Source organism: Colletotrichum siamense, assembly GCF_013390195.1.
Source record: "Colletotrichum siamense strain Cg363 chromosome Unknown KSG_Cg363_contig04, whole genome shotgun sequence".
NCBI lineage: Eukaryota > Fungi > Ascomycota > Sordariomycetes > Glomerellales > Glomerellaceae > Colletotrichum > Colletotrichum siamense.
Window position 1 is genome coordinate 1,008,617 of NW_023501017.1, and position 26,097 is coordinate 1,034,713.

Here is a 26,097-nt window from a genome sequence, read left to right on the forward strand (position 1 = left end):
CTTCCAGAGAACGTCCAGCGAAATAAGCGTGAACATGCCTGTGAATTTGAAAGAAGATCCGGTGTTTGGCTTCCATGTGTTCATACCCTGGGGCAGGTGTGGTGTCGATGCCCGATTGATCGGCGTATAACTCCTGAAGTTCCTTGTCGGGCAGGCCCAAAGCATCGCGGAACGCAATTATTGTTGTGTATTCGGCATTCAAATGACGAGAGCTTTTGAACAGGGTCTGGATGTGTTCTCCATGTGGAATAAGATACATCCGCTGGCCTCCTAGGAGTACACGAGCGGGAATATCCTTGAAGGCTTTCCTGTACGAGTATCAGATGCCGATGTGAACATGCCTATTGCTTTTCATACGCAGTAGTACTTACCTGACAGCGGCAAAGAAGGCCGCCGGGCCTGACGCAAACGCATATGTGTTGCCGAGGAAAGGCACCAGGTAGGGGACCTGAGGAGGCTCCGCAACATCTTTCTTGGAATTCCTGGCGAAGTGGCTCTTTGCAAACGTGTAGGTGTATGTCAAGGGGAGGATGAGGAGTAGTAAAACTGCGGTAACTATTCTCGAGTCATAGTTACGGGCCAGATCAGACATCAGTGACAACTCAACTGATTGAAGAAACGCAGCCGTATCGCTGAAAACGCCCATCTTGTGCACTCGAATCAATGTAGACAAGAGCTTGATGCAAGGGCAATGGTGCAGAGGAGTTTTCAAGACTTCACTTCGGCTGAAATGGCCTCGGCCATTTGAGAGCCTGAGTGGTTTTAAGAATGTTATCCCAACCCTCCAGCTGGAAAGTGGACTTGGCATTCACGCGAGCTTGACAGATGCGTTGGATAAGAAAATCTGGCACTGTGCAGAGCACCCTGCAGAGCTGCCCGCTTGAAGCCTATGGGGTCGGGCGGAGCGGAGCGGTTCGAAGGATTGACATTCCCGCTTCTTGGCCCCGGCCCGTCGCTTGCGCGTTTCCGATTCAGCCAGTAATAAGCTATGATTTCCAGCCACATCGGACCAAATCTCCGTGGCCAGTGTCGGTCCAGCCCGGGTGAGGGTCTACATGCATCAGATGCGCAGCGCAATTGGTCAATTATTCCTCACCCCTGTTCGTGCCTGCCCCTGTACTTTACAAGGCAGCTCAGGGAGCAGAAGTCCTTCGCATGAGGCGTTTTGGAACTTTGGTGTCGTTCTTGGACCTTGCAGATAAGGCTGCTGCTGAAGGATGAAAATGGGCGGGACATGTGTCAAATACAAATGGGCTAACCGTGATTAGAAACGCGTCGGCCGCCCGTGATCCCGCTCACGTTTGCCCGAGTACATGGTGACTCCATGTCTCGATGGCCTGTCAAGACTGACGATGGAACTTTGGAGTTTTAGTTGGTTCGTTCGGACATACCCCAGAACATGAACTGATTATGAGTTTTTCCAACAATCTAACCGCAGAATGATATCTGACGAGCTGACACGTCGAATTTTGACTAGGCGCCTAAGCCGCCATCCCAGCGGAGCGATATGGTAGTTGGACCGGTCACCAGAATCGAGCCCCTTCCACACTGCCTGTAGATATCAGTAAGATACATTGACTGAGTTGAGGTCAGGTTCCAGGTGATCTTTTACAGTGCTATGCCCCTGTTGCTTTAGGTTTGTGGCCTATCACAGAGCTGATGGATGACGTGTACGCCGAACCCCATCCTCCAGTGTTCAACCGTCCGACTGCATGCGCCTCCAGTAGAGCCGTCTGCCCTACCGATGATGACAGTGGGGGCACAGAATTGATAGGCTCAACAACCCAATTCCGTAAGAAGTCATGTCAGCCTCGGCTCTCACGGATATACAAGACATGGACAAGACATTGACTAGACAGGTCAGGACATTTTGTCACAGAGACTGATCCCATGCTAACGTCAGCAAAAATCTCAAGATGAGGCGAAGTGAACGGAAGCCAGTCACACATGTGAAAGAGCGGCCCTGGAGCCAATAGCTATGCCACCTGCTCTGTTGCTTGGGAGGTCGCTGTGATGACTGCATAAAGGATCCTACGAGCCACACTCGAGCTCGTGAATGCACATGAGCGAATAACTGACAATAGCCGGAAGAGGATTCGCATCCGATGCGTGGAGGGGGCGAGTCTTCAACACTGCCAGGTGGGGTGTGTATCTACCACATTCTGATATCTGGTGCTCCCTTTTGGTGATTCTCATGCTTGTGTCAATAGGTGTGTGACACAGAGTGAAGGCTGACAGAGACCAACTGCAGTCAGGCGTTCCAAGATGAATGGCCGACATATGCCGCCTCCATGCGGAACACTCCCTGCGCTCTATATACCCGCCCTGATCCTTTGTTGCTCATATTCCTTTCTCTAGCCTGTTACAGAAGGGTCCTGGTAGCTTGATATTTAAGCCCCTAGCAGACGAGCACCAACGGATACTTCATCGCCTCTTTTCCTTCTAACCACTTTTTTCATACTTTTGTATGGTGAATTACCGCCTGCTGGAACACCTTGTTGACTGCCACACAGATATCCATCATCTTCTCCTTTATCAGACTGTCATGTCTGCTCCACACGCCAAATTTGCACGGGACACGATGGCTACCCTCTTCCAAATGCGGCCCAATGGGTCGATGGTGCTTGAGCACGGCTCATGGACCCTCCCACAGAACGGCACCTTCGAGGAAATTGCGTCTGAAGTTGCCAAAATTGTCTCCAATACGTCGGGGGACCAGATTCGAAGCTACATTGCGATAGTTGTCTTTTCTGTGGTTGTCATCTCCTTTATTCACAGTACCTTATTTTCAACTATCCATCTACGAGACTTTTCAGGACCCTGGTGGGCTGCCTACTCTCGCTTCTGGCTTTCCAAGACACTGGCATCAACCAACTCAGCACAGGTGTTTGTCGACACTAACAAAAAGTATGGGTCGATTTCCCGCATTGGCCCGAATCACTTGGTCACAGATGATCCTGAATTGACGAGGACAATCCTCGCGGTCGGCTCGAAGTGGCGTCGCGGTCCATGGTTCGATGCTATTCGCATTGATCCTCGAGTTCCGAACATTGTCTCCGAGAGAGACATTCGAAAGCACAATGCGATGCGACGCCGCATGTCTGCCGGGTATGCCGGAAAGGACATTGAGGGTCTTGAGGACGTCGTGGACGAGCGTATCACCGAGTTCATAAACAGTATCGATAAGAACTGGTTGTCAGCCCCAGGACAGACCCGACTGTTTGATATAGCCCGACGTGTGCAGTTCTTCACAATTGACACTATCACACATGTTTGCTTCGGAAAGCCGATGGGATTTGTAGAGTCGGACACAGATATGCACAACTTCATTGCCACCATCGAGCAACAACTACCCATTGTACAGCACTTCTCGGTCTTTCTTTATTTGAATACTGTTCTCCGATGGGCGGCTAAGATCCCAAGCTTTCGGCGGCTGGTGGTGCCCTCATCGGCGGACAAAAGTGGCATTGGGGTGGTGATGGGTGTAAGTAATCTCAGTGCGCGTGACCTAGTTCAGAGATGCATACTGATTTGCAACTTCGTTCGTCCAGTTATCTCGGAAGGTCATTGACGACCGCCTCAGCGAAAATGAGGCACAGAAGCATGATATGCTCGGTTCTTTCATGAAGCGAGGCCTGACACCCGACCAAGCTGAGATGGAGATCTCGATTTCTTTGTATGTTATTCTTGTCTTCACAATACCAAACGAGTGCGGGATGCTGACCTTTATGGATAGGGTTGCTGGCTCTGATACAACTGCCACAGCTATCAGAGCTACTCTGCTGGCTGTCATCTCAACGCCGACGGTGTACCAGCGTCTTGTGCGAGAGATTGCCACTGCAGAGCGCGAGGGACGCATTTCTTCCCCAGTCTGCAACACCGAGGCTCAGAGTCTTCCATACCTGCAAGCCGTCATCCGGGAAGGGCTGCGGCGATTTCCGCCAATCACACAGCTACGCGAGCGTGAGGCGCCGCCAGAGGGCATGGAGCTGCCTGATGGACGTCACATACCTGGAGGCACATTTGTAGGCTTGAATGCTTGGGGTACACAACTCCACCCCGTCTTCGGCGATGACCCTCATGTGTTCCGGCCTGAACGATGGCTGCAAGAGAGCTACGATGACGATGGTGCACAGTTGGCAGCTATGGCCAAGGTACAAGAACTTGTATTTGGGCACGGGATGACGCGGTGCTTGGGTATCCCTATTGCAATGATGAACTTGAACAAGATGTTCGTTGAGGTAAGTAAACACTCACGTCGTTTTCTAGAGTGCAGGAGCTCGGGCAATCACCCATCAAGAATAGGTGCTTCAAAATACTATGGATCAACTAACTCTGGCTTAGCTCTTCCGCAGATACGACATACAATGCGTCAACAGCCAGAGACCATGGACCAGTCTGTGTTATGGTATCTTTTTCCAAAGGGATTTCAATGTCAGGATATCAAGAAGAGAGATGTTGAGCGATACTAAATGAAGTGTGGTTGGATACATCATGACTCATGTCAGGCGTTCTACAATTGTCAAATAGAGAACACTACAGACATGGTAAATCAGAATTGAATTTTACTCTGCGGATAGTGAAGTCATGGTAGTAGTGTACGAGGGCTACGGAACCAGGTATGAAACTTCATCAAGCGGATATTCTGGATTCCAGTGGACTTTTCACGCAAGTGTCAATGCCAATGAATAGAAACCCCTAAAGCTCCCTCCACCCATCCTTGGACAAAGAAGCACTGCTGAATGCAAGGAAACAAGTTCGATTATAACTATATCTTGGCCCTTGCGTCCGGTATAACAAACAAACCATTCAGAGCTCCTTCGCCATTTGCAATAATCCGGTTCCAAACTCCCGTTGGGAAGACTGCGTTCAACCAGTATGTTCCATCCGCATCTTTGCCCATGATTGAGAAGCTATTACGAAGAGGCATGCCTTTGTAGAAGCCGGACATTTGTATGTACGTTGGCTTCCCAGAAGACTTAGCTCCCGTTCCATCTTTCTTTTCCGTGCCTACTATCGCCGCTGAGAAGTCTGGCTCAAAGTAATTAATCTTGGTCCAATTCGAAAACACCAACCCCTGCGTCCAAGCATCGCCAAATACTGGAGGGTATCCAGTGTCGATTTGAGACTGCCTGGCCATTCCGGCGTAAGCCTCAGCCTGCTCTCGAGTGCCGAGATTGGTTATCGACTCCCTGATAGAAGCTGACAGGTGACCAAGTGATTGAGACAATACTTCATCTCTCGACAGCAATGCGTAGAGAGCCAGAACTGCGTTAGAGACGTAGGCGCGATCCGCCGGCAGCAAGTCGTCGGGACCACCCAGAATGGATCTGATGTCGATCGCATTCATGATAGAAACACTCTTCTTTCCTGGTTGGTTTGCGATGGCAAGACGAGCCAACCAGGCGCAAAGGACATCGCCTTCACTCACGAAATAACCGTACTTCTTGTCGTTTGCAATGCCAGAGGCTTTGAGATCCCGGATTGCTGTGTCTTGAAGTGCCTTTACGTAGGACACAGGCATGCAGATGACACGTGCTTCCTCTCCACGCCATAGACTGTTCCATGCAAGGCGAAGGCCCATAGTCAAAAGGCCCCGTCCAGTGACAAGCCGGTCTGCATGCTCATACACCTCCTGAGGTTGAAGACCGAACTTGCCCAAAGGGTCATTTTCAACCCCTCCTAGGGGCCGAATCTCGTCATCTCTACCCTGGAGTGCCAAGGACCAGGCTTGAAAGATCTCCTTCTGGCCCGAACCATCGATGAGGGTGTGAGGCCATGTAATAGAGACGAGTGTTGCATCGTGAAAGGAAACAACGTGAAGGCCCAATTGAGGCAGGTCTGTGTAGAGATAGTCGGCAAGCTCCTTTGGGCCATCGGCGGGACGCGTCAACGGGTGCAATACATTTGGTTCCGCCACGACAGAGGGGGACGTCGTTGACTTGGGCAAGTGGCACGCGATCGAGTGCTCGGTCGTAGGCATGTCATAGTTATCATGGGAGAAGACAAGAGCTGGTCTCGCGGCGCTGCATTGCTTGGGCACATGATACTCGAGCTTTCCTTTTTCCTGACCACAAAACACGTAAGTAAGTCTAAACGTAGCTCTGCAGGCATAGACGGATATTGCTGGAACTGAGAAGTGTTCTTACGTTCAGCCTCAGGCGCGCTGTAAGTTTGCGCCAGCCATCCTCTCTGGTCACAAGTCTTTCCAAGGCTTGTCGGAGTTTCTGAGGATCAAGAACATCATCAAACCTCAGCATGAAGTTGACCACGATCTTCCGCAAGATTGGATTGTCGTCAAAATGATGGAGGGGAATAACGTCATCCGACGCGACCCGAGCAGGCGTGTTAGGGGTGCTCTTGAACTTGTTCCACATGTTTTCAATTATTAGCTTGAGCCGTACCCATATGTGCTGGGAAACAAGGCTTCCTGGCTCTCTTAAGCCTTACGTATCAGCGGCACGGGTCGGCCGCAGATGTCATACTTGGCCGTTCCAACCGGGTGGAGGTCGGGTGGGGAGCGGGAAGACTAGATGGAGCAGCTTGCGCCCGAACATCCCTGGCTTGTCAGTCTTACTTGCATATGGCATCCACCGGATTCCTCTCAGCTTGGCAGTTTGTCAGTTCCAGACTCTTTCCCGTTTTTGTCTCGGAAAGTTCTAGCGTCTGGTGCTGTTGGTTCAACTCGATGGTGATTATTATGGGGCAGGCGAATACGATTACGACTGGATAAGCTGGTGACAGGGGGCCTTCGGAGACATTTCCCAAAGTCCCTTGCGGCAGAGATACGTACCACCCTTCCTGACAGTCTTTCGTATTCGTGTTCCGAACCTGTCTGTCCGACCACAAACGGTCCAGAGCATTCTCCAACCAATCAAGCATCTCAATCCTTAGATTATTCGGTCATGCAGGTACAAATGGGGTCCCTGAAATGTGATGGATGAATTTTTTGAGATTGGAAGACAAAGGGGTTCGTCTTCTCTTTAACTACTGGAGCTCGCCTTTCTCTTGCGACGAAGCTATCCAACGAACTTCTTCCTCATCCCATCTTTCACTATCAGACCTCAGACAACATCATGACGACAAGCAGAGAGCTGATCTCGGCAGAGCAGGTCAAGAAGAACGCCTTCGACCATGCCCTGCATGGAGGCTCCGGCAAGACCCAAGGTGGCATCCGGTCCATGATGGGCAAGGACAACGCCGCGCATGCCGCTGCTGTTGACGAGTACTTCCAACACTGGGACGGCAAGAACGCCGAAGACGAGACGGACGAGATCAGACAGGCTCGTACAGCAGACTACGCAAGTCTCACTAGACAGTAAGGCTCACCCACAACCACCAGCTCTCGAGCTCTCCCGTGAACTGTCAACTAATTTCCTTGTCCAGATACTACAACCTTGCTACAGACCTATATGAGTACGCCTGGGGTGCCTCATTCCACTTCTGTCGGTTCGCATACGGCGAGGCGTTTTCTCGCGCCATTGCCCGCCACGAGCACTACCTTGCGCACAACATGGGACTCAAGGGTGGCATGAAGGTTCTCGACGTGGGTTGTGGTGTTGGCGGGCCGGCTCGTGAGATGGTCAAGTTCACCGGCTGCCACGTGACTGGTCTGAACATCAACCAGTACCAAGTACAGCGGGCGACAAACTATGCTGCCAAGGAGGGCCTGTCTCACAAGCTTGACTTTGTTCAAGGCGACTTCATGGTACGTGGGACCTAAGACGAGGTGGCCCAAGGGGCTCCAAAATCACACTTCTCAGTGGTTCAGTGATACTAATGAACCCATCTTACGTACAGAACATCCCATTCCCGGATAACTCTTTCGATGCAGTCTACGCTATCGAGGCCACGGTGCATGCACCATCATTAGAGGGCGTGTACAAGGAGATCTTCCGCGTCCTGAAGCCCGGCGGTGTGTTTGGTGTCTACGAGTGGCTCATGACGGAGGAGTTCAACAACGACGACCTCGAGCACCGTCGCATCCGCCTGCACATTGAAGAGGGCGACGGCATTGCGCAGATGTTCAAGATCTCAGACGGCCTCGCCGCGATCAAGGCAGCCGGGTTCGATCTCGAAATGCACCACGACCTGGCGGCAGACGATGATGGCCCGGCGCCGTGGTACTGGCCCCTCGACAGCGACCTCCGTTACGCCCAAACACTGTGGGATGCGCTGACGGTCCTGAGGATGAACAAGTGGGGTCGAGTGGTCGCGCACAACTTCTTCAGCGTTCTCGAGACTATCCGCGTCATTCCGGCCGGCACTAGAAAGACGGCGGAGAGTCTGGGCAAAGCGGCTGATGCGCTTGTAGAGGGTGGTAAGAAGAAGTTGTTCACGCCAATGTACCTCATGGTTGGGAGGAAACCTGCGGCCTAAGGTGAAGATCGGGGTGCTGTGGAAAAGGGAAGAGCGAGACTGGGCTTTCGTCTTTCTGAAAGCCCGTAGAAATAATGTTAGCGACGTAATAGATTTTAATGACATACAAGGAAATCTTGAGCTCATCCCTGTCGGGGTACTACTGGTGGTTTAGCTAGGGATGGGACGCTGGAGAGAGTTGTAACGGGATCGAATTGCCTAATGAAAAAGAAGGGGACCAAGAGGTAGCCTGTAGACGTTATTCATGATCGCCTTTCTGTTAGCTATGAGCCACGTAGTTCCCCTGATATAGACGGGTCCCTGTCGATCTAGTTCCAACCCCGCTCTCTCCGGTAATTGCGTCTTCGTCTTGGATCCTTTTCCGTCGCTGGTGTAGACGTCAATAGGGACGACAAAGTTCAATCTCGGAAATGCGTTGGCAGAGCCCAGAGCCAAGTTGGAGAAAGTCGTACGTTCTAGAGGTTCTAGCAAAACTTTCCCCACGTGACGTTCAGCAACGATTGCGGTTTCAGGGAAGATAATCCCGAGCCTGGTTCTCCGAGTCGATTTTAGGGTTGTTGTAGGCATTTGGAACTTCGTAATTCCCTCCCATGCGACCGACGGATGCCTGTGTAGGAAAGGCAGCGTAGAGATGAAGTTTATACTAGCAATTACTGCCCAGTATTATCGCAATATGCGGAAAGGATAAAGAAGGCTCTAAGATATCTTCCTTCGAAGTTGCAGCTTCGTAAACCTGCCATGATCGCTAAGTTCCACAAGATCCGCTTCAGTGACCATTTTGGTAGCGGGAGACGGGGCATGGTCCGGATATTCCATCATGCTAGCTATAAAGAATATTCGGAGCGAAGGATTTTAAGCCTGTGTCCCTCGGTCGGGCAAGCGCGTAGTCGATGGTGGCACAAGACTGCGGGTAAATCTTTGAGCTAGTCTAGCATTGGCAGACCTCTCGGGTTGTTTTGTTGAGGGGAATTAATCGCAATCACTGAGATCACGCCACATTGGCCTCACATGAGCAGAAAATGTCCAATTCCGTCGCATGAAATGTGGATGGACCTAGCGATTAAAGATCTTCACCAAGCGAACGAGTAGAGGCTTCAGGGTTAAGCCAGCTGAACTCTAACTAGCGCCATGGTTTCAGTCCTCCCTGCTCAGAACGTCCATCATCGTGGATCAATGAAGAGACTGAGCTACTCCTGGTCAAGTTCATGGAACGAATGCTACCGCCGCAAATACGACATCATCCCACTACTCCTAGCATACCACGCTACGAGAAATGCGTTGGGGCTGCGTACAATCAGGTACTCTCATAGTTGGTTGACACTTCCTTGTACCAACTACAGTTTCCATGGCTTGAGGGGAGTAAAGAAGCTCGATAACATTTGCGTGGCAGCTCAATAGTACTCATCGCAAATGACAATGTGCAACATCAGTTACTGCTTCAAGGTGTAATATGATAGCTCAACTTCCAATTTGACTGTGATAAAGGGAAAATGCATAGAATGTGGGAAACACCCACGTGCCTGATAAGCTTCTTGTTACGTATGAGGCCCACACGCAAAACAAAGACCTTGGACATTTGATCAGACATGTTGTATTTGAAAGAGAGTGTCCATAAGTAAAGAGAGCATCTAGTCCTAAAAGCTGACAAATTCATGCCTTCCGGGATTTCTCAGCCCTCCAACTCTCATCAGTCTCTGCCCCCCAGGATGTTTCCACGTTCATTCATGGATGGCTGCCGAGCCTCGGAGACATCCAAATCCAGGGCCAGGCATCAATCATCCCACTCCATCGCATTTTTCTCGAGAACTCGGGGGCGCTGGATCCCTCTGAAGCATGTCCAGTTAGCACACATTCCCACCAAGAGATCGTAGAACCAAAGTCTCACGCAAATTCCTCTTCATCGACATCACGCCTCCCATTCTTGCTGTTCGGACGCGTTCGCGCCGGGCGCGTTCGCGAAGGCCGGATTCGATTCGGATTCGACTCCATAATCGGGTCTCCCCCACCCCGCCCGCCTCCGCCTCCGCCGCCGCGCCCACCCCCGCGGCCCCCCCTGCCTCTGAACATGCCCATCATGAAGGGTGGTGGCGGATTCAGAATCGGAGGAGCCATGGGCACTCCAAACGCCCCGCCGCCCATCACTCCGCCGACGGCCATGATCGGCTGCCGGTTGCGGCCCCTGGGCGGAGAGCAATCGCTGCACATGCCGGCGTTCTGCGCGAGAGCCGCCGTGGGGAGCAACAAAAGGATGAGGGTACGCATTTCGAGTATTGCAAGTAAGTCAAGATCACTGGTGCTTTCCTGAGTTATTGAGCAAATTCCTTTGAAGATGTTGTGATGTTCTTCGCTTGAATAAACAGTTGCTACCTGGGAACAGCCCCTAGCCGCGTTGATATTCCTAACGGGTTTTCGTCAGGTTCAATTAGGAAATTACAAACCGAGAGGCTATGTGAAAGGTTCAACTAAAAGTCAACTGTTGATGGCATGTAGCAGAGTTTGGTCCGGATACGTGATAATTACAAAGAGTTCTGCAAAGTATATTCACTAAGCCCCGATAGAAAGGTTTCGATAGGATGTGAACATCCCGAACTTTTGAAGGGATATCTACTCCCCCTCCTCAAATCGAGTTTGGCACTCAGGTTTGCCCAACTTGCCCACAGGCCAACATCGCAATGCTCATCGTGCTCCTACCATCTTCAGCCTCCACCCTTGATCTCCCCAAAAATGCATCCAACGAAAACCCTCGGCGCGTTGTTCTACGCTAGATTAGCGTTCTGTTTTGATCTATCTACCCTTTACACCCCTATAAGCAGCCACAGTGCTCATACACTCGTACTCAATGTCAACGACACTGCGCTATGCCCTCTCACTCACGGACGACCCGAGATCTGTCTTTCCACGCCCCAGAACACCACCTTGTCTAATCAATGGTCCACATGCATCTGGTCAGACAACCACTCGAAAGAATACTGGATCTTCGCAAACCCGCAATTCGATAACGGAAAGGGAATCACCGTGATAACAACCCCCGAGCGCATCCTCCACAACGCCAAATCTATCGCCTCGGTGCCAGATCACCACCCCAGCCTCCCGCGGGAGCCGTTATTCAGAACGTCGCCAAGTGGAAGCAAAGGGCGGGGTATATTTGCAACCAGACACATACCCGCAGGCAGCCTCATCACCAAGGAGGCCCCAATCATATTTCTGGACCGCAACTGGGTCGAAGACATCTCGTCCGAAGAAGCGCGAACGTCACTCCAGGCGTTGGCTATTGAGAAGCTACCGAGAACCACACGCCAAACGGTTAAGGAGCTTTACATTAGCAGTTTTGCAAAGGGTTTAAAGCAAAAGATCTGGACGAATGGCTACGGCGTCTCTGGCGGACCCGCAGAGGACTGGCCGGGTTTGGAAGACGAATTGGACCTCGGCATGATTGCGGTGCATGCAAACATATCTGTGAGTTCTCAAGGCGCGTCGCACAAAATCTTGATGAACTGACAGCATGGCAGAAAATCAACCACAGCTGTCGCTCCAACGCAGCGTCGCAATGGGACTAGGACTTGCTTGCACACAGGCTGTGGGCAGTCCGCGACATTGCCGCTGGCGAGGAGATCACCATATCCTACTTCGACCCTATCCAGACCCTCCGCGAGCGACAACGCTACGCAAAAGAGACTCTTGGCTTCGAATGCACTTGCAGCCACTGCCAAGCCGCTCCCAAGTTCGCAGAACTATCAGACGACCGCATCAACGAAATTCACCTACTACAAGGGTACCTAGAAACCCGCGAAATCGCCCCGGCCGAGCCCACAGCAATGGCCGAGCTGCTAATCAACCTATACAAGCAGGAGGGGTTGGACTCTTACCTTTGCAAGGCATACGCCATCGCGGCGCGCGAGTGGAATGGCGCGGGGTACGAGTACCAAGCACGCTCATGGGCCTATCAAAGTGTTAAGGCCGGTCTTGTAGCTGGTTCGGGAACCGGAATGGAGGAGTATATGATGGACATGGAGTCGTTGCTTGATGGGGCGAGGAAGCATTGGTCTTGGAGATATCGCCAACATTTCTAGGGAAATAATTATACATATCTCTAGACCTTTTCGATCATTCGATGCTGTCATAATTCTTTCCCATTTCGATCCTGACACAAACCCTTCAGATGCAGTAACAGTGGTTGATTTTGACTAATGATAGGATGATCGCGAGCATGAGGCTGCTTCGGATGCCAAGGGGTGCATGATCAACTTGAATCTGGTAGTTACGCAGGCCTGTTTGACTGCGATACTGAGCTTTGTCACCGTTGCCGTTGGTTCAATTTACGTATTACGGTGACATCAATCCGCCTGTCGGGGAGTAATGGAAGAGCAAGTCATGCCAGGGGCGATTGGTCTCAACTCTCTATCCAAGGCCAAGTTGTGGCTGAAACGTTAGCTTGATTAGTGGCTGCAAGGATCGCACAATGGCAAGACCGTTTTCTTCTTGGATTCAGTAATTTACAGCGACCAAATCAGAAAAATCAGTTGATGAAATCACGTTGCTAATTATTCATCTTTCCCGCGCTGCTCATACCTGCTGTTGTTCCAGCTCTTCAAGCCAAAGGATGGACGCCCAAAAAGGTGCAGGCTTGCCTCCCGGCTTTCTCTTGACCTCATTATGTACTGGAAGCTCTGCCCCTCCGGAATGGAATGATCATGTTAAGGGAGACGCCGATCTTGAGCCAAAGTAGGCTGAGAAAAATGGGACGATGTGCATCGCGGTGCGCCTCCAAGTATCCAAGTATGTTGTATGGGTTCCCTAAGCGCTCCAATGCACCTTCGCGCTTGTAGAGTCTTTTGACTGGCGGACTGATCAGCAGCTGAAAATCCGAGGCCATTCCTGACCATCTGCCAAGAAAACCTGCAGCTGCCAGAGTTCAGCTCAACAAAAAATTGATCGCCAACAAGATTGTTTATAAGCCAGCATCATGCCTTCTTCACCAGGTGCTTTCCGCTTCTCTGACTAAATGCATGCACGATTTTTTCGCCTTTGTAACTTTATTCACCCTTTTGTCATCATGAAGCGAGTTCTGATTCGCCTTCTTGGCTTGGCATCAATAGTCGTTGGCATCGTCGTCACACCCGGGGGAACGGACTATAACGTGATCAAGAACGCATTAACCGCTGCCGCTGTGAAGGACGACAGACTGACACCAGTCGACTCTTCGCTTATTGCTCCCACTAAACGGCGAGCCGCTGACCCCGTGGAAGTCTGGTCAGCTGTAGGCACATTTACCAATGGGCCTGCGGGTTTGGAGACGGGTGTCATTCTCACAACCGGACAGGCGGCATCAGCGGCCCCCGGTGTCACTCTCGATGGCTCCTGGGGCTACGGCCAAGACCGGATGGTGCTTTGTCCTGTTGCACCATCGTGCGAATATTCCATTCTCCGCATGAACATCACGGCTCAGTCTGGAGTTCGGGCTCTTCGAGTGAACTATCTCTTTGCAGAAGAGTAAGTAGATATCTTGTACGCCAAAGCCGAGGTATGGCATGCTAAAACAATCCAAAGCGGTCGTCGCTTCCAGCTTGATGCGGCACAGCTACTTACAGCAGGTAAAAATCCGGTGCCGGAGAGCGTGGTGGTCGCCAAGCGCGATCCGCGAATGAAGCCTGGCGTGCCAGGAGAGCAGCTTGGATTGTCTTACAAGATAACATCTGGAGTTTTCAGCTTCGATGTTGCGCTGGGGTTGGGAAAACAGGACTTGACTTTCATTGTGTGCGACAGAGGCGATAGCGCTGGAGATTCAGCCGTGATGTTCAATATTGAGGGATTATCATGATGCCCGACTCAATGTCAAGATGGTTTTGAAGCAGGAACAGATTTGAATCGAGTAGTACGTCAATGAACCCGGAGCAAATGCTATAGATACTATTCATAGTATAAAAAGACTACATTGGCGATAGAGACCACATGGATGTAAATGTGCCTAGATTCCGAACTTGGCTGTGGACAATGACGAGCTAAAATTTGTTTGGAAGGAACACACAATATAGATTCGCATTTTTTCCAATTGCCATTTCAAAATTGATACAAGGGCAGCTTAGGTCAGGGCGAGTAGTCTCACCACCCTCTCCTGCGGTGTACAAGGCCAAGACGTGGCTGAAACCTTAGCTCAATCAGTGGCTGAAAAGATCGCACAACGGCATAACCGTTGACCTGTTGACCTCAGTGAAACGGAAGCCATTTTAGTCAATGAAATTCCGCGGGCCGTATCCTATTCCTAGATTCTGAGATGTTGGATGCTTGTCGTTTCTAAAGTCGAATTACGGGAGCTTATGTAGGTGCAGGCTCGTCTCTAGGAAACAGCATTCAAATCTAGCCTACCCCTAACTTCAGGGAAATGTGAGACTTTTGATCCCTTACGATCGCTGCTAAACTGACTAACTGGCCCTGTGGGGCCCGCCTTCTTCCTGAACGTGACATACTTCGAGGACACCAGGTGATCTCGAATCGGCTCATGCTCCGCAGCGTAATTTCACAGCACAGCAATAGGCTGAGAGGCTAGAAACGGTCAGAAATGTACAGTAGAACAAGAATAGCAGAATCTTCATAGCTAGCAAATTGGCATCGTCTCCTGACAACATACAGAAAGCAGGGGCAGGGGAGAAACTTCCAGCTTAGATAAGAATGCCAAGATGAATTTTGACACACTCTCGGCCTTATAGAAACACTGTGGCGGGGACCGTCACGCTGTGCGAGCTCAATTCCCATAGTCACAAATTGATTGGCTACAAAGCTAATGCCTGCCGCCCCTAGAAATGCAATCCTAATTCGCTAGCCTAAAGAAGTGCTGAACATGGACTTCGGAAAACACGTGATGGATAATGTGCGGGGATATCGGCACAATCTCTCACATCTTCACAATCGTTATAACGTGGAACTTCAAAGCCTTAATACCAGAAAAGGTCGCATTCCAAAACTCTGCTGAATATGGAGTCTTACGAGGAATTCTCCCTCGCCAAAGTATGCTCGACATGTCAGCAGGTCCTTCAGGCAACATCTTACGAGATAGATACGGACGAAATCGAGTATCAAACCTTTGGGGAATTTCGCGACGCTTTATCAGGCGGATGCATTATTTGCCTTCAACTATCATCTCGTATCAAAGCATTTGAGACTCTGAATGAGGCCTCATGGTGCAGACCAACGTTCAAAACGCAAGAATTTAATATCAGAGGAAGGCGTCATTTTTCGTTGGTAGCTTCAGGGGGTGTTCTGGACAAGGACGAATGTTTCTGGGACCTATTTCCACTAAGTGGTATGTCATCCCTCGATACCCTCTCTTAACCGTTTACCAGGCAAATATTGACATTTACAGATCATCCTTACGGTCCGAACCTTATCCCTTCAAGTAGGATTGAAAGACATACTTCATCAATGTCTAGCCTGAACCTCGCTCTAACCTGGTTTAGGCGGTGTCTTGACAATCACCAAAGATGCAAAACATTGACTCGATTGAATCCTCAATGGATGCCCACCCGCCTTGTAGATATAGGACTAGAAGACACCCACCAATGGAGGCTGATTGAAACAAGGCGAGAACTGCAGGCAGGCAATCCTTCACCTTACATGACTCTGAGCTATCGTTGGGGCTCTCATCCCACGATACTGCTGAAATCGTCGACTCTTGAATCATTCCACTCTGGCAATCCTATTGAACAACTACCTTTGACGTTTCGTGACGCTATTCGTGTTGTTCGCCACTTTGGAATGCGCTACCTTTGGATCGACAGTTTGTGCATCATACAAGACTGTGTTGCCGATTGGAAAGCCGAGGCTCCAATGATGCGGGATGTTTACGCCAACTCAATATGCAATATCGCAGCGTCCGCTTCATTTGATCCAGACGATGGATTGTTCGTCGGACGGGATCCTACGGAAATTGGACCGTGGGTCGTCGAATCGACTTTGACGGCTGGCGCTCTAGAAAAACACTTCATCATTGATATTGAATACTGGGATTCGCGACTTGAGAAAGGGAGCCTTCACGACCGTGGTTGGGTATTTCAGGAACTGTCCCTTGCACCGCGTGTGCTGTACTTCACAAGGGACCAGCTCATGTGGGCGTGTACCGAGACGCACGGATGCGAAGCATTTCCCGACGGGATGTTCAGCACTCCACCAAAATTCGATATTGAGAAGGCTTTTCAAGCAGAGTTCGCGAAGTTCGAAACCGGAGATTTGAGCAGTGCTTCGGGTGTCTGGATGGACTTAATCTACGACTATACAAGGTGCAAACTTACGAAACCCGAAGATCGTCTTTATGCTGTTGCTGGCATTGCAAAACTCTTTCAACAGATGACTGGAGATAGGTATCTGGCGGGCCTTTGGCAAAAAGATTTGCTACATCAACTTGGCTGGTCGGCGCATTTCCCGGCGCCGAAATTAGTCGAAAGCTACAGGGCGCCGTCTTGGTCTTGGGCATCCACTGATGGAATGGTAAACCCGAATCCGTTGTTCAACATGGAGTCTTTCGTTGAGATCATCGACGTGGATGTTCAGTCGAGAGGCGTCGACGTAACTCTCGATGCCGCCCACGGATACCTGAAATTGCGCTGCCCCCTTTTCACCGCCTCTTACTTCCGCGCAACCAAAGACGAACAGCTTATCCTTGAACTCAGAGGCATATCGGCTCAACTTTTGACAAATTGCAATTATATGCAGGACACACAAGAGGATCAGAGTCTTGTAGGTAATGGGACGGTTGACTTCATCGTCTACGGTCATGGAGGAGATCCAATCGTTAGCTTCATTGCATGCATTGTGGTTGAGCGTACACGACAGGCCGAAGATGAGTTCAAAAGAATTGGGTTGTTAGAAATCAGAGGCACTGAGAATGTTACAATTGCCATGGACATCGTTGGGTCCGGAAAAGCTGGGAACAAGGTTATTACCCTTGTTTAAGAAATACGAAGCCAGTTTTTGTCGAGTCGAGAACTGACTGAAACGTATTGGTTAACCAAAGAGAATTTCACGGCGTAAAGTTTCATGCAGATAAGATAGTTTGCGGCATCTGCATGAGATGAAGCTCTCCTTTTACACCTTTGGACTTGGTCGAGCGTCAGATTGCCATATGTACTTAGTTCTATCAAGATGGAACAAACTGGTCAGGGGTATCAAACACAACAACCGGGTCCGTTTTGTCGATTTGGTAGGAGGCAAGGAGGCAGCGCACGATAGAACTATAAAATAATGTTAGGAGATGAGGTGGACAAACAAACAATCACCCACTGGCAACCGGGACATATCCCTTCCTTACCACCACGAAATGACTGCCGCCCACCTTTCGAAACCTCAGCCGCCCCTGAGTCTGCTTGAGTGTTGGTAGAACAGCTCTAATCCTCAGCATCCTCAACCCAGGGAATGGGACCACCCCATCTTCACTCATCCCCTCCAACTCATCAAACAAATCCAGCTGATCAACCCGATACACCTCCTCCTTCTCCCCATCATACACCCCCTCAAACCCCCCATCATCCAGATCACACATCTCAACCGTCAGCACCCTCATCCCCGGAAACTCCTTCAAAAGCCCAAACACATATCTCCACGGGCCCTTCCTCCCACTGTCAAAGAACCCATACATCAGCTCCACCACAACCTCCGCGACCCTGGCCCTCAACCCCTCCGGCATAACCCACTCCCGAGACTCGCGCTGCACCACCGCCCCGGCCTCCCTACAGTCCTTCAAGAACCTGTGCGCAGCCCACATCGTGCCCCCGTCCCAGAGCAACCACACCGCGTCCCTCGCCGGGCTGAACGGGAACCCCAGCGGGTCAGGCACCCCGTACGCAGCGCACGCCAGCCGCCGCGTCTCCGCGCTGACGGCGTACAGCACCAGGTCGCGCCAGGCCCTGATCGTGTTTTGAGAGAAGCGCGCCTGCGGCCCGTGGTTCCATTCAAAGTCCACCCTGACGAACGCCTCGATTCTCACGGGGGGCACGCTCGCGAGCAGGATCTTGTCGCGCAGCTCCTTGGGGAGGTGGGCGAAGAGGTGGAATGTGGGCGGCGGCGGCGGCGGTAGTAGCGTGTCCACCTCTCCGTCCGCCGACGGAGGAGGCCCCTTCTCTGTATGCCCCGTGGTGTTGCTGTCGCCGGTGGGTAGGTTCACGCCCTCCGGGCAGGATGGGTCGTACTCAACCTGCGCGTATCTGTCCGGATGGTGGGGGACGCAGCGCATGTGCTTCCGGGCGCGCAGGACGATGCCATGCCAATCTTCGCGGTTGTCTCTGTCGATGAGGATGTCCAAGTCGCCTTTGGGCTGAGGTACCTTTCCGGAAGAAGCCGAGCAGCGGCGCGGAGGAGGAGACATGAGTCGTTCTTGGCGGTCGGACGATGCCATTTCCAGGCAAGCGTTGGCGTTTGTGAGGAGAGGAGCGCTTGGTGCTGACGAGAGAGTTTGATATCGTCGGCGCGTGGCTTGAGAGGCGTCGCCCCTTTTTTGCCTCTTTGAGAGATGTGTCGTGAGTCGTTGAGTAATGTCAGGAACCGTTTCTTGGGGCTCCCACGAAGCCGTAAGAGGCGGAGAGCCGTTAGGCAACGGGCATCACCTCCGACGACATAATGATTCGGTTGTGGGTCGAAGGATGCGCCAAGGATCTCTTTTCTTTCGCGGGTGCCTGTCCAACTCTGCTGATCAAACCCCATCTCATCCTACCATCGTAGGAAACATAAGCAATCCCCCTGATCTCTCGTAAGCATCTTGAACGACCCGTTGGTTCATCGGATAAGGTACCCAAAAGATCTCAATCCCAACTGCCGTACGCTCAGATTTCTCTCCTCCTTCAGCCCTCCCCCTCGCTTAAAATCTCCCGTCATCAAGGCGTTCCCCCAATCCGTGCAGCGTGCCCCCTTTCAGCCCAACGTCCAAGCAGGAAGAAAACGTGGAGGAGGACCCCTTTTGGGCGAGAGATAAGCCTAGCCTGGCCCATGGATGTGTTCTGGTGCGTGTTCTTCCACGCTTATGTCACGCAGGGCGCGCAAATCTGAGCACCGCCAGGGCTCATGCGAGGTAAACCAGAGGGTCGGGACGGTCTGTGGTTTCTTCGCTGCGTGGCCAGCCCAGTCTGGACCAGGCCATCGTCCATGACAGCTTTTGATTGGCAGAGGAGCGAGAAAAAAGCCTAGACCGTTTGCTTCCAATCTGGCCTCCCTTCGAGCACAATGTTCTGGCTGGGAGACATCGTTACCCCGGTGCAGCGATGCAGTTCTCCAGCCGTCGGCCGAGTTCGCGCATCGCGCTGCATATCCCTCCCACGCGGGACGCGAGAAATGCCGGTCTGACTCTCCAATAGAACATGCATTCATTCAGGTTGCCTGGTTGGTCCCAGTTGGGTTATCCCTTGCTCTGCGCAGTTCCTCCGCTTCCAGAAGAAGACGAACCGTTTCATGCCCGCTTCTCAGCTGCCCAGTCGTTCAGCCGCGCTGCCGCCAAGACAACGCCGGAAAAGCCGTTCCAGCCAAATTTGAGATCTCGTTTCTCCAGTAAGACATTCGCGACCCAAAAGATCAGGGAACACCCCCTCCTCCTCATCCCTTCTGCATCACTCTCAAAATACTTCGGGCAAACGAGGCCACTTCCTGGCCCGAACAGGTTCCGAATCCGATCAGAAACTCTTAAAGGGTCTTGCCTGCAAGACCAAACCACAGACCGGGGTACCGTAGCCAAAACGTGCCCGCTGCTGTCGCCCTGCCTTCCCAGCGTCCCACGTGCATATGCCTGCTCCTGCCCCTCTCCCAAAAACCCGGCAACGAACCTCGGAGATTGAGGCTGAACGCAGGGAGAGCTTGCCGACCCTGTGTTGCGCTGCGCTCTTCCTCTTCAGCTGATGAAGCAAATATCGCCACTCGGACGATTTCGACCGTGGTGCCAGCCAGCACCAGCCAGCGTGCCAGCCTAGCCGACCAACACCCGTGGCCTGGGCTGGAGGCAACAGGAGGATTGGATTGCAGGAATGCGGAGGAGGGTCCGTCGCTCTGCTTAATCTCGGGGCTGACACGCACTTGGGTTAGATTCGTAGGGCGTGTATGTAAGTACGCTAAATTTCCAGAAAAGAAGTATCTATCGTGAGGCGGATGAGGCGGACGAGGAACGCATGCACTCAGACCAAGGAGATGAAAAAGTGTAATCTGTACTCTGATTTTGATTTTTTTACAATCTCTTTTGTTGCAGGCATTGATGCCCAAAACTATGTACAAGAATTTAGAAAAAGTGTTGCGGATTTTACCGCTGGGTATCCAAGGTTTCCAATGCTCCTCCCAAAAATGTTCATGCCCATTCTTTGCAGGTCTGTCTTCTGCATTGATCATCTTTTGACGCGCCGTAATCCCGAATCCGTCCCATGTAACCGTGCGGCCACGAAAAAAAAGAAAAACGCTCCCCTCATAATCATAATAATGTGTGTGGTGTGTCGGCCGTTAGAATCCCTATGCATTGGCGGCAACAATGCCCGACCTCAATGCACCAGTCGATGCCTTCTCCTTCAGTTCGCCGGATACCGTCGCGACCACCGGGCGACGGAACCGCAGCTCCAGGAAGTGCCCCACCACGCTCCTGATCTGCTCCTCGAAGCCTTGCAGCTTGAAGCCGAAGATCTCCTCGGTGGCGGACGCGTCGAACTCGATGGGCGTGGTGCCCACGGAGCCGCTGCTGCTGATGAGCTTGCGCTGCACCGCCTCGGGGAAGCTGCGCTTCGCGATGAGCTTGGCGTCGTTCCACCGCGCCTTGGTGCTGAGGATGTAGCTCCTGTTGCCAGGGATGGTGGGCAGTAGGGCCTGGACGTGTGCGCGGGCGACGTCGTCAACGTGGACGGTCGCGCCGGCGAAGGCGCAGCCCCACTTCTTGCCGAGGAGCGTGGCGAGGACGACGGCGTTGGTGCCCTTGATCGCCTCTGAGGTGTTCGTTGCGACGTCGTTGCGGCCGAGGACGAAGGATGGGTGGAAGTGCACGACGTCGAAGTTGGGCTTCTCCCGCGCGAGCCACGCCTCGGCGCCGAGCAGCGCGGCGACCTTGCTTGCTGCGTAGGCGGCGAACTCGCTCTCGTACGGCTCGGGCTTGAAACCTGCTCTCTCTGTGGGCTGGACGGCCGTCTCACGCTTCTCGGCGCCCTCCATCTGCGCTACTGAGGTCAGGGCGACGATGGAGCTGGTGATAACGACGCGGCGGACGGTGCCTGCTCGCCTCGCGGCCTCGAGCATGCCGAGAGTGCCGCGCATGGCGGGCTGGATGAAGTACTCCTGGTGCTGCTCCGGCGGGACGGAGTCAGCCGTCGCCAGAGGCGAGGCGGAGTGGATAACGTAGGAGACGCCGCGGATGGCCTCGTCGTATGCGCCATCTGCGGTGATGTCGGGCACGATTGTGAAGTTGAGGCGGGCGCGGGGGAGGTTGAGGGCGAGAATTTGAGGGCGAGAGCGGATGAAGGCGGCCTTGGCCTCTGAGCGGACGGCGCAGCGGACGGTGTGGCCTGCACGCAGAGCGTGGAGGAGGACGCAGAAGCCAATATGGCCGGTTGCGCCTGTGATGAGCAGGAGCTCGTCTGGCAAGATGCACAGCATGATTGCTGTTGTTGTGTGCTGGTATATAAGTGGTTGGGTGTTTCGATGGTTGGGTTCCTTGAGACGACGGGAACTGGTGGAGGATGTCCGGTGAAGAGCGAGTACGACTGTGGTAATTGTACTCGAGTTGCCGGAAACGGGTGCTTGTTCAATGATACAGATCTCTCTGAGTTGGGAAACTGGTGCGAAAGTTGAGGGATGAGGGGGGGAGGGTCATATATCTACATTCAAGCAAAAAGGCGTTCCCACTACTTGCCTCCACGTCCCCTGGCTATGCCCAGGCTCCCCTCCCTCGGGACGTACCTCAGATAGACGAACGCCACGCGCATGGGGGTGAGACCAACGAAGACCCCAGTTCGTCCCAGGAAGCATTCCATGTGCAAAGTCTAGCAGCCTGGAGACGGAGGCGAGGCCGAAAGAGGAGGTGGTGGCTTCTCCGTGCTTGCGCGGTGCTAGCGTCAGCCAACCTGCTGAGTGTTGTTGTCGAATTGCTTAGTGGCTATGATGAGCTCGTTCGGATTGCTAGCCACACGTCCATGACCGCGCACTCATTTGCCAGCAGAAGAAGGTTACTGCACAGCACATGTAGGGCTGGCGCGTCTCCCCGCCAAGCCAGAGGTCACGCAGCTTCACGCAGTGCGCAGGACAGTTAACTGCTTCGGCTAGCCGCACCAACAAATGTACCCGAGTGGACGAGCCGGGTACTACGCAGTATGTCGTGGCACCCAGCGAGCCGCACTGACGGAAGTGTCCAGCATCATCCCTCCTCCGCCAGCACCAGGTCTGCGGGGTGAACTCGGCCAAGAGCCCCCAATGGGAGCAGCACTGGACAAGGTCACTTGATGAAGAAGAAAAAGGGGGGCGCGGCATAGCCTAGCCAAGCAACCAAGCCTGCACATCCCAGGGGGGCAGTGAAGGGAGGCAAGAACTCACAAAACACTTTCCACCCGCACTTTGATAAGTTCATGCAGACTCGTAACTGGGAGTTTAATGCCCAGCTGTTCGTGATTTTTTTTCCTCTGTCCTTCGGTTCGCTCTTGATTGAACATGGTCGCACGCCGTAAAGTTGGAGCTACCAGGTCTAGTCTGGTATCAGAGTAGCTCGACCAAGGGAATGTGCAGAGACCATGGCCAGACGCCAGCCATCAAGCCAAGCTGAATGACTTAGCTCGTCCATTGGCGCACCCAGCTGGACCAGTGGGTATCCAAGTGCTCACCACGCCAGACTCGAAGCGCGGCTTGCCGCAGTGTACAGCAGACGAAAGGGTGGCGGACCGTTTGATTGGCGATAACGGGCGGTCGAGACTCATCGCGCGGCAGGCTGGAGCTGAGCTCTTCGTCCTTTCTTCTGGACCCCATCGGCCGCGCGCATTCCCAACAGCCAGAGTTGAGATGTTTGTCGTGGCAACAACAGTGACTCAAAAGTGAATTGATTTTCTTCTGTCACATTCCCAGCTGTTCTGTAACCGAGCCCCCGGGACCGTCAATAGTATCCCATAGCCGACGGTGTTGGTGCCTTGATTGAGACAGACTGGGACACTTGGTTGACGCCATTCATTTCCGGCCCTCGGTAGTCCCTCGATGCTCCTGACTGCCAGCCCCTCCACCCGCAGCCTTCAGTAACCGTCGACACCGGGAGATCGGCGGTGTGCCACCAACACAAGGATTCGCTACCGACTGTCTGGGCCGCCAGAAAACGCCCCCTGCCCTTCCACTGCATGTCTTCCCCCTCACGTCCTCAATCTCTCACCACAGCGTCGCACTGGAGTGGGGGATTGGAAGGATGGAATCGTTGCAACAAAGCGGCAAGCCAGTCAGCGAAGGCCTAGACCTTTGCGAGTGTGAATTGTTGGCTGCCTTGATACCCACGAGCTGCCAGGATCGTTGGGTGAGACAGCAGCGCGCCACCTCGTCTCATCATCAACGCCTCTTGGGCAGATGAGAGGAGAAGAAAAAAAGTGCGCGAGCACAACATTGCACATGCACAGCACAGCACAACAGAGTCCCCGCGGAAACCACACAGCGCCTGGAGATGTCACGCTTGTCAGCCGACCGTCCGCGGGGTGGAAAACGGTCCAGAAGGCAGCATAGGACCAAGCCGTGGCACGGGCCCCTGCCCCATGGCCACTTGGGCTGGCGCTCAGCGACTGGTCCATCTGTGCTCGTACATAAGCCTCCGTCTCAACCTGTTTGAGTTGTATTAAGGCCCGGAGTCAGACAATGAGGGGAAAGGCAGTCCAGAAAACCCCTCAGGGCCTGTTGGACCAACAGCAACCGATCGTCGTCAAGTGCGACTGTGACACACGGAAAAACAAGCGTGCACGCAGCCGGTCAATCAACCAGTCGCTGTCTCGAAATGTCTATTCGCTGGCTCGCTGTTTGGTGTGGGATGAGTAGGGGGCACGAAGGATCCCGAGCACATCGCGACTCATGCGTCTTTTCGGACCGCGGAACCAGACGATGCAGTCCCGCCGAGATGACATGGTCGTGGTGAAGATCATCACAGCTGTGAACGGCTGCGTCCGAATATGCAGATCAGACTGCAAGGCGATGCCAGCTCCGACGTGCTTCCTTATCTCTTCACAGCTTGCGATCCATGCAGCCGCGATCCGAGCGCCGTCTAATGCAGTCGAAAGGGATGAAGCACCGCGGGAGGATTGGCGAGAAATAAGGGTCTCGCGGAAGAAAGTTGACGATACCTAGGACGATTCTCAGCTCGTTTTTAGCCGTGCCGTATTTTGCTTCTCCCCTCCAGTTCAAACACTATGTTGACTGTGATTCACCGCAGTTTGAGTCAGTGCCTGATCGACAAAACCAGGCCGCGCGTTAGAGGCTCACCAATCGCACAAGATGCGTGGCGAAGAGATTGGCAAAGGGTCCCAGACAAGATTTGGAGACGGTCTTCTGATCGTCGCGTCGAAGCAGCGCCGGCGCCGTCCCGCCAAGAGGAGCCCCCCCCCCCCCCCCCCCCCCCAAGAGAACGGACCGACATGAGGCATGCCGAGAGAGCTCCGCCCAACGGCCGGGGGTGGATCCCGTCCCGTCCGCTGCATCAGCCGGATTCGTCCGTTCATCCCGGAGGCGAAAAAGCCGTGCGACGGCGGAAGAAGCCGCGATACATCATCTGAAGATGTTGGCATTCGAGTAAGATTCATCCGCCGAAAGGCTCGGCTCACATTGAGATACTCGGGACCGAATGCTAATGGAGGTAGATTGACATCATCGCTGTGGCTGAGCTTTTGAGGGTATTGTCGTTTGCCCCTCACGTCGACCATGACCAGTCGAGGTTTGATCGGACGACTATTTTTGGTCTGCGATAGTGACGCGTCGAGGTCTTCGAGCCGCGTTCGCCTCGAGCTCGTCGAACGGCATGTTCCGCGCCGTCGTCATTGATTTCGAGTAGTCTCTCGGGTACGCGGTCACCTCTGGGTATCCGCATGCACGTTGCGAATTGCCTCCCGTTGTCAAGATAACCAAGACCAACGCCGACGCCGTTTGTTGACGCGATCGACAATGTCTCCTTTCTCTGGCAAAGGGCAGTGAATGTCTTGCCGTGGATTGGCAGCCAAGCATCTTGGAGGATCGGTGCCAGTTCGAAACCTCCAGCAGAAAACTTCCGACGATCTGGCATCTGTGCTCCTGCCGATCACACAGATTTCTCCACTGCGTCGCGTGAAGTTGCGCCATTTTCACAAAAGTGAGTTTGGTTACGCTGCCAGATCATGGGCGCACTTTGACAAGCGCCACCTTGGCATTTGTTTTCGGGCAACAACATGGTCTTTCGGACCCGATCCTTCGAGTGTCAGTGTCCGGCGATCTCCCGCCCCCGGACGCCGACCCCGCCAACGGCTCCCGCGTTGTTGACGTGTCGAGGTGCCCTGAGCAGCAGGTCGACGGCGGTCTCGCGCCGAAACTTTGGCATAGCCACTGCCGTCGGAAGGCCCGATGATGAGGTGCAACAGCCGCTTCGTCACTTGCCACCTTTATCAAACGCTTCTGCCTGCCTCCGCCTCGAAGAAAAGAAAACCTTGAAACCAGCGGCCGAAATTTCGAGTATGCTTAGCAAGCATAGGAATGTCAATTGCTGCGCATGAATTCGGGTACACGTGATTGTCGTTGGAGCAT

At 53.0% G+C, this 26,097-nt stretch overlaps 7 protein-coding genes across 7 annotated transcripts; 4 read left to right on the forward strand and 3 right to left on the reverse strand.

Moving 5' to 3' along the window:
- Positions 1–4,768: 4,768 nt before the first annotated feature.
- Positions 4,769–6,377, reverse strand: sdnM-1 (Transcriptional regulator sdnM; the record flags this gene model as incomplete). Its single annotated transcript, XM_036638046.1, has 2 exons — positions 4,769–6,067; positions 6,150–6,377. The coding sequence occupies 2 exons, from the start codon at positions 6,375–6,377 to the stop codon at positions 4,769–4,771; spliced, it is 1,527 nt and encodes a 508-aa protein (XP_036496339.1).
- A 699-nt stretch (positions 6,378–7,076) lies between these two features.
- Positions 7,077–8,379, forward strand: erg6 (Sterol 24-C-methyltransferase; the record flags this gene model as incomplete). Its single annotated transcript, XM_036638047.1, has 3 exons — positions 7,077–7,318; positions 7,387–7,708; positions 7,801–8,379. The coding sequence occupies 3 exons, from the start codon at positions 7,077–7,079 to the stop codon at positions 8,377–8,379; spliced, it is 1,143 nt and encodes a 380-aa protein (XP_036496336.1).
- Positions 8,380–10,453: 2,074 nt separating this feature from the next.
- On the forward strand, positions 10,454–12,449 carry SET5-1 (putative protein lysine methyltransferase SET5; the record flags this gene model as incomplete). Its single annotated transcript, XM_036638048.1, has 3 exons — positions 10,454–10,655; positions 11,330–11,835; positions 11,937–12,449. The coding sequence occupies 3 exons, from the start codon at positions 10,454–10,456 to the stop codon at positions 12,447–12,449; spliced, it is 1,221 nt and encodes a 406-aa protein (XP_036496337.1).
- Positions 12,450–13,432: 983 nt separating this feature from the next.
- On the forward strand, positions 13,433–14,197 carry CGCS363_v006200 (uncharacterized protein; the record flags this gene model as incomplete). Its single annotated transcript, XM_036638049.1, has 2 exons — positions 13,433–13,869; positions 13,927–14,197. 2 exons carry the CDS (start codon positions 13,433–13,435, stop codon positions 14,195–14,197), a joined length of 708 nt encoding a protein of 235 aa, XP_036495324.1.
- Positions 14,198–15,795: 1,598 nt separating this feature from the next.
- Positions 15,796–17,322, forward strand: CGCS363_v006201 (uncharacterized protein; the record flags this gene model as incomplete). Its single annotated transcript, XM_036638050.1, has 1 exon — positions 15,796–17,322. The coding sequence occupies one exon, from the start codon at positions 15,796–15,798 to the stop codon at positions 17,320–17,322; it is 1,527 nt and encodes a 508-aa protein (XP_036495325.1).
- A 319-nt stretch (positions 17,323–17,641) lies between these two features.
- On the reverse strand, positions 17,642–18,760 carry CGCS363_v006202 (uncharacterized protein; the record flags this gene model as incomplete). Its single annotated transcript, XM_036638051.1, has 1 exon — positions 17,642–18,760. One exon carries the CDS (start codon positions 18,758–18,760, stop codon positions 17,642–17,644), a length of 1,119 nt encoding a protein of 372 aa, XP_036495322.1.
- A 2,084-nt stretch (positions 18,761–20,844) lies between these two features.
- Positions 20,845–21,972, reverse strand: FUM13 (NAD-dependent epimerase/dehydratase FUM13; the record flags this gene model as incomplete). The annotated part of the gene is made up of 1 exon (XM_036638052.1): positions 20,845–21,972. The coding sequence occupies one exon, from the start codon at positions 21,970–21,972 to the stop codon at positions 20,845–20,847; it is 1,128 nt and encodes a 375-aa protein (XP_036495323.1).
- Positions 21,973–26,097: the final 4,125 nt, after the last annotated feature.